At 38.0% G+C, this 11,231-nt stretch overlaps 1 protein-coding gene across 2 annotated transcripts; it reads left to right on the forward strand.

Moving 5' to 3' along the window:
- Positions 1 to 370: 370 nt before the first annotated feature.
- LOC129192339 (nuclear receptor subfamily 4 group A member 2-like) lies at positions 371 to 10,429 on the forward strand. 2 transcript variants are annotated; one of them, XM_054796286.1, is made up of 7 exons: positions 371 to 517; positions 915 to 1,693; positions 6,156 to 6,285; positions 6,353 to 6,504; positions 6,572 to 6,771; positions 6,849 to 7,027; positions 9,813 to 10,429. In XM_054796286.1, exons 2-7 carry the CDS (start codon positions 920 to 922, stop codon positions 10,070 to 10,072), a joined length of 1,695 nt encoding a protein of 564 aa, XP_054652261.1. In that variant the 5' UTR covers positions 371 to 517; positions 915 to 919; the 3' UTR covers positions 10,073 to 10,429. The 2 variants fall into 2 exon arrangements, with proteins under 2 accessions (XP_054652261.1, XP_054652252.1); XM_054796277.1 differs by lacking the exon at positions 371 to 517 and having other exon boundaries at positions 541 to 1,693.
- The last annotated feature ends 802 nt before the right edge of the window (positions 10,430 to 11,231 follow it).

Raw genomic sequence — 11,231 nt, forward strand, 5'->3', positions numbered from 1 at the left:
ATATTATATTATATTATCCATCCATTTTCTATGCCGCTTCTCCTATGCTGGAGCCTATCCCAGCTGACTTGGAGCAACAGGCAAAGCGACACCCTGGACTGGTCGCCAGCCAATCGCAAGGCATTATATTATATTATTTTTTTGTGTTTGTCGATATGTGATAAGGGACGTTGCATATCAGCAGAGCTGACGTGAATTAACAAGTAGTAAACGCACTACAGAGAGGGAGAGACCGAGAGACAGAGAGAGAGAGAGAGAGAGAGAGAGAGAGACAGCGAGAGAGAGAGCGAGAGAGAGGAGTGGCCAAAAAGAGAGACCGCCCCCAGTTTCTGGGGTGCACAGCGCGAAAACAAAAGCACATTGTCGGCGTCTCTGCCAGCCAGTCTTTTTAAGCCAAGCGCGGGAGAAGAAGTGTTGCAGACTTCATGATCTCTGCACAGCTTGAGACACACAACCGCCTCGGATTATACACACTGCTGTCCTGGGTGACTCCTGAAGGTACCTGAAGAAGACACAGGTGATGCTCTCCGCATTTGTGTAGGCACATAAAACTCTTCCGCCTTAAATTAGCACCATTTTTTTTCTTTTTGCATTTTTTAACAAATAACATATTTCTAATTTATAGCATCCAGCACAGCATCACGTGGAAAAAGTTGAAATGAAGTGGTGTAATTCATGTGTTGTGCTTCCCAACCTTTATCGAGCCTCGGCACGTATTTGGCATGACATCCATACCGGAATAATTGTTATAAATTGCATTAATTATGAACCTTGTGCCAAGTGGAAGAGTATTTAATGCTATACGTTGCTACTTGAATAATAATTTACCGACCAATTAAGTGTAAATGGGTGTACCCCAGCACAGTGGTTGGGAATTGCTAATCGCTTACCTGATGGCATGTGCTGGCTTGCAGTGACCATGCCGTGCGTCCAAACCCAGTGTGGCTCCTCGCCTCAAGGGGCCAGCACGGCGTCTCAGAATGTGGGCGCCGGGGAGCGCAGCTGTGACTTCCTCACTCCCGAGTTTGTCAAGTTCAGCATGGACCTCGCCAACAGTGAAACGTCAGCCTCGTCGTCGGGAGCGCCGCCCGGCACTTTGGCGGAGCCCTACGGCTGCAGCTACGACGTGAAGCCCCAGTGTGTCTTCCAAGGGGAGCTGCCTAACGTGAAGGTGGAGGACACGCGCCTGTGTCCGCGCTTTCAGCCTAATCAGCACCTCCAGCAACAGGCGGATCATCTGCTCCCCTCCTATTACTACCGTTCTTCATCCCCGCGCCCGTCCATCTCGTCCAGCTTCCAAACCCCTTGGGAGGACACCGGTGCTCTGTTCCGTCAAGACTACTTGCTGCGGAAAAACACCAGATTTTCTTTGTTTTCCCTCAAGCACGCACAAGAAGGACATCAGAGCTTGTCCACCTGCCAGGTGAAATTTGACCGAGCTTTCGCAGCCGGAACGCACCAAGCACTGGACTCTCCCGGGCTTCTGTGCTGTGCTGGACTGGGAAAGCAGACCCGTGCGGGGCTTCACCCTTTCCAGCTGGCCCACAGTCACCACACCGTGGACGACATCAGTCCTCTCGCCGCCGGTCGAGGACGAGCGGACTCGGAGGGACTGTGTGCGGTTTGCGGCGACAACGCAGCCTGCCAGCACTACGGAGTGCGCACCTGCGAAGGCTGCAAAGGATTCTTCAAGGTTGGTTGTCCATGTACATCATTTTCCGCGAAATATCTCGGCTTCTTTGGGAATTTGACAGTACCATCACACCACTAAATGTGCACAGTTGTTAAATATGCCCTCCAGCCTTGGGGTCAAATGTCCAGTTTGAAAATGTCAGTCAGCGTGCTGTGAATTACAAAAAAAAACCCTCTCCTCTTTGAGAAAGATTCCCAGGACAATTCCCGCAATTATGAATGAACACGAGCCCGTATTTGTCCACGTTCTGAATGCCTTGAACGCCAATTTTCAGCTCCACACATCTTTTCATGCCAAAACAGACAGGAGATAGATGCTTTTTATGCAAAAGAACACAAACATTAACAACAACAGACAGTATTTTTGTATGGATGGCAAATGGCAAAAAAAACACCAAAATGTCAAACCAAACGCTTCCGTCACTCACGTTGCACTCAATGTAACTGTCCCCACACGGATTATGTCGCTATCGACAACACTTAGCACTAATATATATGCAAAACAGCACTATTTCATCCTAATTTATTACCTGCAAGGCATGCTGGGCTTCCCAATTGTCTTGAAAGTATATTTGTCTGAAACATCCGCAAAGTCTGTGTGGTACAGTTACATTGTGTGTGCGTTGGGTTTTTACCAATAAACGGTCTAATTATTGAGATAAAAGCACAAAATGGCGGGTTTTCCCGCAAGTAATGAAATGTTATGATCAAAAATAAGCAAATTTGTGCGGTCAGGAATGGTGAATCCCGAAAATGTGGGAATCCACTGCATATTATTAGCAATGACACTACTAACCATTTGCTTTGTCACAGATAACACAAAAGCAAAGCATATCTTTTGCGTATCTTGGCCCTACGTCGGTTTGGTTTCAGCATCTTTAATTCTGAACGCTTCTCTGGAAAAAGTTTGGACACCCCTGTTTTTGGCCAACAAGAAAAATATTTGTATCAGCAAACTTATGTAACAATATATATCCATCCATCCGTTTTCTATGCCGCTTCTCCTCATTAGGGTCGCGGGGGTATGCTGGAGCCTATCCCAGCTGACTCCGGGCGACAGGCGGGGTACACCCTGGGCTGGTCGCCATCCAATCGCAGTGTAACAATATATAAATACAACAATATAAGACAAAGTAGCAATAGCAACAAAATAATGCAATGATTCCCTTTTGAGACATGTAATAATTTCAGCAAAGATAAAGTCAATAGTGCAAAATGATCATGTATTAACTTTTTGCACTTCATTATGTCTCTCAAGTGTAAGGCGGTCCTTTGTGGTGGAAGTGCGCCAAGGAAAAGAAAAGCCATCACCATGGACGTGACAAAGAACATCCTAAAAAGCTCCCGCGAAAGGAGACACGCCTGACAATATCGGCTGCAATTTTGGTTTTAAAAGTTTCACTGTCGCAACCATCATGAAGGATACAGATACTATCCTTGAACATGTTAAAGGATCTGCTCCTTTGAAAGTGACAGTAATAACAAAGCAGTGTAGTGGTCTTATTTTTTTTTTATTGCCGTTTCATTTCATTCTTGTATTTTAGCGTATTATGACTGTGTTTTATGTTCTTCATGTTTTCTGTGTACACTGTGAGTGAGGTGTTGCTTTAGGTTAGGAGTATCCAAAGTGCGTCTTGGGGGCCATTTGCGGCCCACAGCTGTTTTTTGGGGGGGGGGTTTGGCCCGCAGCACATTCTAAAAATAGGATTTTTAAAACCGAACCAACAACAGCAAAAATGAAAAAAATCTGCAGTAATTTTACAAGAATAAAGTCAAAATATGAAAAGAAAAAATTTTCGAATAGAACGATAAAAGTCCTAATTTTACGAGAATAACGTCATAGTATTATGAAAGAAACCCATCATTTTAGTAGCATAAAGTTGATATATCAACAAAAAATGTTATTTTGTTAAGTTGTAATATTATGGGAGACAAATAAAACAACATATAAAGTTGGAATTTTTGGAAAATCAGGTTGCAAAACAAATATAATGTGACAAAAATAAAGTCAAAATATTCTGGGAATATAGTCATAATTACGAGAGCAAAATTTACAAGAAGAATAATTAGTTGGAAAATTAAAAAAAAAAAGGAAAATAGAAAAAATAAAAAACAAAAATAATGTCAAAATATTAAAAGAAAAATGTTGTATTCTAATGAGGAAAAAAAACTCAAAATTTTACAAGAATAAAAATAGTTAAATTACAAGAGTAAAAATAGTGCCATTTCAGTTGCATAGAGCTGGAATATAAAAGAAAAAATACAATACATTTTTTTAAAGTTGTAATATTATAAGACACAAACAAAATAAAAATAAAGTTGTAATTTTTAGAAAATAAGGTTGGGGGAAAAAAGTAATAATATAATGACAGTAAAGTTTTAATATTGTGACGCGAACATTTATAAGAATAAAGTTTAAATAGTTTGAAAATTTAAAAAAGCACCTACAACAGCAGAAATGGAAAAAAGAGGTGTAATTTTACAAGAATAAAGTCAAAATATTAGAAGAAAAAAGTTGTATTCTAATGAGGAAAAATTTCGCAATTTTACAAGAATAAAGAGGTCACATTATGAGGAAAAATAATGTAATTTTAGTAGCATAGAGTTAAAATATTAAAAGAAAAAAATATGTTATGTTTTAAAAGTCATAATATTATGAGAAACAAAACAAAACAAAGTAAAAGTTGTCATTTTTGGAAAATTAGGTTGGGGAAAAAGTTATATTTTGGGAATAAAGTCATAACATTACGACTCGAAAATTTACAAAGATTATTTAAGAGGAAAGTTTAAATATTTGGGGGATTAAAAAAAAAAAAACAGAAAAAATGTTGGAAAAAAAGAGCAATTTTTCAACTATGACGCAAAGCTGAGATGCATTTTTTCTTGAAATGTGTATACAGTAACTTCTTAGCATATCTACATGTGTTGCTTTACAAAATATCAAAGTGGCAAAGTTGCATCCTTTCATTTTTCACTATGTGGCCCTTGCTGGAAAAATGCCCTGCTTTCGGTGTAAGATCCAACTTACGGTACACCAAAACTCAACTTACATCACAGTCTCAATAAGGAACTCGTTTGTAACCTGAGAAACCGTCTGTCTCGATTTCCATACAATATTGCGCGTAACCAACTAGTCCATTTGTCCTGTACTGTACTGTATTGTTCCGAACAAAGCACCCTGCGCGTTGCTGACTCACTAATTGTGCACTTTTTTATTGAGTGCGACTGCTAAATAACCCGCCATGGGGTCAAAGAAAGTTGCGAGTGCCAGCAATTTGATAAAAAGAAGAAACACTGTTGAATTTGATCTCGCCAGGATGTACGGTAAGTCCACATTAACACTAACTTCCATCCATTCATCATTCATATTTGTTTAACATTGTTTTCTGTATGCAAAACTACAATTATGCTCTTTAAAATGTGTTTTTATTCATATTTTTGGGTGTCTGGGACAGATTCATCGGCTTTACAGTACATTATGTCCTATGGCAAAAATTGCCTCTGTTTTTGTACAGTTTGGTTTGCGTCTGATCTTTTGGAAGAAAATCAAGAATATGAATAACAACAACAACAAAAAAACACAGAAGGAGTCATGAAGCATTTTCAAGCACAAAAAGACATATGTAGTATTTTGCATTGGTCACTAGGTGTCAGTAATGTTACATTGATGAGACAATCGCCTGTTCAGAAAACTCCCAATGCTAACGTGTCAATGTGTTATTTTTTGCATTTATCTTATATATATATATATAAATAAAATAAAATAATATATCTAATAATTAATAAACATTTATATATAATAAAATATCATTTTATCTATATAATAATAATCAAATAAAATATATGCAGTATATTTTTTTAATATAATTTGGTATGTTTGTCTTATTTTCTCTTATTATGTCTACTATATTGGGTAATATGAGTGTAAAGGGGGCGTACTTTCATGTCTATAGGGCTCTAATAATGTTAAAAAGTGTATGTAGAAGGTCGTAAACAGGATTTCTACGCTCTATGAAAATATTCCATTTATAAATAAGCTATCCGACTTTGCGGAAATGCGTCCGGTCCGGTCCGGATTAACCACAATAAACGAGGGATTACTGTATTGTACAAATATAGATGAGAACTGAAAAATATGGATCGCGCCAGTATCGATCCAATAGTGCAGGGGTGGGGGACCTTTTTGGCTAAGAGAGTCATTAAAAGCCACCCACATATTTTAAAATGTATTTCCGTGAGAGCCGTATAATATTTTTTAAACAAGACCAACAATTTTAGAATGTAATAAGTCTCCCATAGGTTCCCCTACCCCTGCCATCGTGATACCACCCCCGATACTGTATGGTTTTGATCTTTTGATCCGTCCGCCCAACCCTGATTATGAATCTTCCAAAAACATGATTGAGTATGGGCCGTGGTGCTTCATCTTTGTGCAGTGATAAACTGGTGGGCTTTTCCTGCAGCGCACAGTGCAGAAAAATGCCAAATATGTCTGCTTGGCGGCCAAAACTTGCCCTGTGGATAAACGAAGGAGGAACCGCTGCCAGTACTGCCGCTTCCAGAAATGCCTTACAGTTGGAATGGTCAAGGAAGGTAAGCGTGAGAGGTCGCAAACATGCTTTTTGGTCAAATGACATCGTGTTTTGCCCTCATGTCCCAGTGGTGAGGACAGACAGTCTAAAAGGTCGCAGGGGCCGCCTGCCCTCGAAACCCAAATCGCTTCCCGACTCGTCCTCGCCGGCCAGCACCCTGCTGAGCGCCCTCGTCAGGGCCCATGTGGAGTCCAACCCGTCACGCCTCGATTACTCCAAAGTAAGTGATACGAGACGCGGCGTCGACGGCGCACTTCTTTTGTTCACCTGCTTTTGGCCGTTTGCAGTTCAAGGACGGTCCAGAGAGCCCTCTCGGGGACGACGCTCAGCACGTGCGGCATTTTTACGACCTCTTGACCAGATCCATGGAGGTGCTTCGAGCATGGGCGCTGAAGATACCAGGCTTTGCGTCTCTACCTCGACACGACCAAGACCTCCTGTTTTACTCGTCCTTCTTGGAGCTCTTTGTGCTACGCCTGTCATACAGGTACAGGCTTCATCTTCTGCAGCTTCTGCAATACCCAAACCCTGCAAATAGGCAATGGATGTTCTGTTCTGTCTTAGATCCAACCCAGATGAAGGCAAGCTGGTGTTCTGTGACGGCTCCGTATGGCACCGCCTTCATTGCGTGCGGGGCTTTGGCGAGTGGATTGACAGCATCGTGGAGTTCTCCACCAATCTACAGAGGATGAACTTGGACGTCTCGACCTTCTCCTGCATATGTGCCCTTGCCCTGGTCACCGGTGAGACGACATTATGGATGTGCCTCCACACTTACACGTAGTATTTTGAGTGCATAAGGGTGCTCGCACAGAGACGTACGGCAGTAACCCAAATGGAGAGCCAGCAGCCATGGATCCGAACCGGCCTCAATCATAGCAAGAGTGGTTGCAATTCACAATGAAAAAGGAGAGAAGAAGAAGTGGGTAAATACTGCCATTGCCAGATAACCCACAAACCGGAACCACCAGCAAATGACGAAAATCTACGAGTAAATGATACGCCCATAAAAATGTCTGTTTTTCCCCGACAATGTTGACGTTTTTCTCCGGTTTCGGATCAACATTTGCAATTAGATCGGCTGTTGCAATTATGAAATTATATTAATACCAGAACCCTCCCCTTCTCTCTTCAACATGCCTCACACACTAATTAAACACGCTGGAAGTACAAGTATGCGGCCAATTTGACAAGAATAAAGTCAAAATATTAAGAGAAAAAAGTTGTAATCTAACAAGAATGACGTCGTAACATAATGAGGAAAAATAGCAAACATAATCTTAGTAGCATGAAGTTGAAATATTAAAGAAAAAACGTTTTTTTAATATTGTGACGGACAAAACAAAATAACATTTGGTTGTCGAAAAAGTTTTAATGATACAAGAAAATGTAAAAAAAAACAAAAAAAAACTGTATGGGAATAAAGTCTTTACAAAAGAGAGTTTAAAATGTTGGAAATTAAAAAAAAAAAACAGAGATGGAAAAAACAGATGTAATTTTGAAGAGAATAAAGTCAAAATATTGCAATTTTACATGAATAAACTTGGAGCATGAGGAAAAATATCATTTTTGTGCCATAGAGTTGAAACAGAGTAAAGAAAAATTTGTATTTTTTGGAAAATTAGGTTGCAATGTTACAAAATAAAGTCAAAATTTTATGAGAATAAAGACATTTTTATGAGAAGAAAATCTGCAACATGAAAGTTGAAATATTTGGAAAATTAAAAAAAACAGAAGCAGAAATGTGAAAAAAATAGCTGTCATTTTATGAGAATGAAGTCAAAATATGAGAAAAAAAAGTTGTATTTTAACCAGAAAAAAAAAACAAAATTTGACAAGAATAAAGTTGTAGTCTGGTGAGGTACAACGTCATTTTGGTAGCATAGAGTTGAAATAGAGTAAAAAAAATATGGTATTTTTTTTTAAGTCATAATACTATGAGAAACAAGGAAAACTAAAGTAAGTTGTATTTTTTGGAAAATTAGGTTGTGGAAAAAGTTAAAATGGGACAAGAAAAGTTAAAATATTATGGGAATAAAATAATTTTGAGAAGAACATTTACAAGAGGAAAGTTGAATTTGTTGGAATTTTTTTTAAAATGCAGAAATGGAAAAAAAACAGCTGTATATTAGTGAGAATAAAGTAAAAAAAAATTGAGAAAAAAAGTAATATTGTAAGGAGAAGTTGCTATTTTATGAGAACAAATTTGTAATATTATAAAGAAAAATGATAGCATAGAGTAGCGTAGTAGCATAGAGTTGAAATAGAATAAAGAAAAAAAATACGTCATTTTTGAAAAGTTATAATATTGTTAGAAAAAAACAATTTGTCATTTTTGGAAAAATGAGCTGTGGAAAAAATAAAATGCTACAGAAAAAAAATTACAAGAAGAAAGCTGAAATTGTTGGAAAAGTAAAAAAAAACAGCACATATTGAAAAAAAAACAGCTGCAATTTAGCAAGCATAAAGTCAAAATATAAGGAAAGTGTTCTAATGAGAAAAAAGTAGCAATTTTATGAGAATAAACTTGTAATATGAGGAAAAATTCTATAATTTCAGTAGCATTGAGTTGAAATAGAGTAAAGAAAAATATGTTATTTTTAAAGTTGTAATCCATTTGTAATTTTTGGAAAACTATGTTGTGGAAAAAGTTTAAATGTTATGAGAATAAAGTCAAAATATTATGGGAATAAAGTTAATAAAAAATTACGAAAAGATATTTTACAAGAAGAAAGCCGAATTTGCTGGAAAATGTAAGAAAAAAAAAATTGAAAAAGAGCTGTAATTTGGCAAAAATATAATTGATATATTACAAGAAAAAAGTCGTATTCTAACAAGGAAAAAAAGCAGCAATTTTACGAGATTCCACTTGTAATATTGTGAGTATTGTAGTACTGTTACAAAAAAACAAAACAATTTGCAATTTTTGGAAAATTGGGTTGTGGAAAAAACAAAATGCGAAGAAAAAAAGTATGGTAATGAGGAAAAAAATTACAAGAAGAAAGCTGAAATTGTTGGAAAATTAAAAATAAAACAGCAGATACTGGAAAAAAGAGCTGTAATTTAGCAAGAATAAAGTCAAAATATGAGGAAAAAATTGTACTCCAATGAGAAAAAAGTTGCAATTTTATGAGAGTAAACTTGTAATTTTGTGAGGAAAAATTGTATAATTTTAGTAGCATAGAGTTGAAATAGGGTAAAGAAAAAATGTTATTTTTAAAGTCGTAATATTATGAGAAACAAAAACAAAATTTGGTTGTGGAAAAAGTTGAAATGTTATGAGACTAAAGTCATAATATTATGGGAATAAAGTCATAATTATGAGAAGAAAGTTTACAAGAAGAAAGCTGAATTTGTTGGAAAATTTCAGGGGAAAAAACTGCAGAAATGGAAAAAGAGCTGTAATTTGGCCAAACAAAGTTGAAATATTACAAGAAAAAAAGACCCACTGCCGTGTAGCTCAACAAAAGTCTGTTGTAATATAATCCCGTATGTCGAATGGTCTCACGCGTGTTTTTGCACGTGCAGAGCGGCACGGAGTGAAGGAACCGAGGAAGGTGGAGGAGCTGCAGCGCAACATCGTCAAGTGTTTGAAGGACGGCGGCACGGTGGCAGACAGAGACACAAACGCTTGGCCGAGCCATTTGTTCAGGCTGGTGGAAAAGCTGCCGGAACTCCGCACTCTGTGTATCCAAGGCCTGCAGAGGATTTTTTATTTAAAGCTGGAGGATCTGGTGCCGCCGCCCGCAGTAATAGATAAGTTATTCCTCGACACGTTGCCCTTTTGAAGACACGAGAGACCACGCACAAGGACACCGGTGGAGCTTTCTGCTGTGCGATCTTTTCCCTTGGAGTCTCATTTACCTCGAAATGTTTTAATGTGAGCGGTTTGATCGGAGGGGCGGGGCTTCCTTCTTTCATTTTTATAGTCCAATTTGAATTTGTCAACGTGAATCTCATGTCTGGTGGAAGTGTTTATTATTGCTGATCGTCTTATCGTTGTCATGTCTTATGGAATAAATCACCGTAACGGCTGCTTGACTCCTTTGTCTTCTTATCCGGTGCACGCACGCGCTGAAATGCGCTCAACGCCACACGGAAGGAGCAATCGGAAGGATCCTAAATCAAGACTGCTCAGATGGAGCTGCCATGACAGCATTCCACACATTGGAAGATGTTATTTCACCACTTTAGGAATATTCACCTGAAAATGTGTCATCTTCTTACGTAACTTCCGTCTTGTTTAAAGCGACATCATATTCACTTCTCCTTTGCCGAGGTTATGCATCCATCCATCCAGATCAGGGGTGTCCAAAGTGCTGCCCGGGGGCCATTTGCGGCACATTCTAAAAATACAACTTAACCAGAACCCCCCTCCCCCCCCCTCCCCCCCAAATGAACTCGGCATCAAAAACTGAAAACTCAGCAGTATCTTGACAAGAATAAAGTCAAAATATTAAGACAAGAAAAAGTCGTAATTTTATGAGAATAATGTAGCATTATGAGGAAAAATCTCTTTTTAATAGTGTAAGGCTGAAATATAAAAGAAAAAGTGTTTTTTGAAAAAAAAAGTCAGAATATTATGAGAAACAAACAAAATAACGAATAAAAAGGTGCAATTTTTGGAAAGTAAAGTTGTGGAAAAAGTTTTAATGCTACAAGAATAAAGTTGGGAAATTAAATACAGCAGAAATGGGGAGGGGGGCGGGGGGCTTGCAATTTCAAGAGAATGAAGTCAAACTATTAAAAAAAAAATTGGTAATTTTACCAGATTAACACTGTAAAATAATGAGGAAAAATAATGTCATTTTAGTTGCATGAAATTGAAATATTAAAGAAAAATACTTTGTATAAAAGTCAGCCTATGGGAATCAAACAAATATGACACGCCAAATAAAATAATATAATAAACAAACACAACAAATAAGAAATAAAGTTGTAATTTTT

Source organism: Dunckerocampus dactyliophorus, chromosome 1, assembly GCF_027744805.1.
Source record: "Dunckerocampus dactyliophorus isolate RoL2022-P2 chromosome 1, RoL_Ddac_1.1, whole genome shotgun sequence".
NCBI classification, from domain to species: domain Eukaryota; kingdom Metazoa; phylum Chordata; class Actinopteri; order Syngnathiformes; family Syngnathidae; genus Dunckerocampus; species Dunckerocampus dactyliophorus.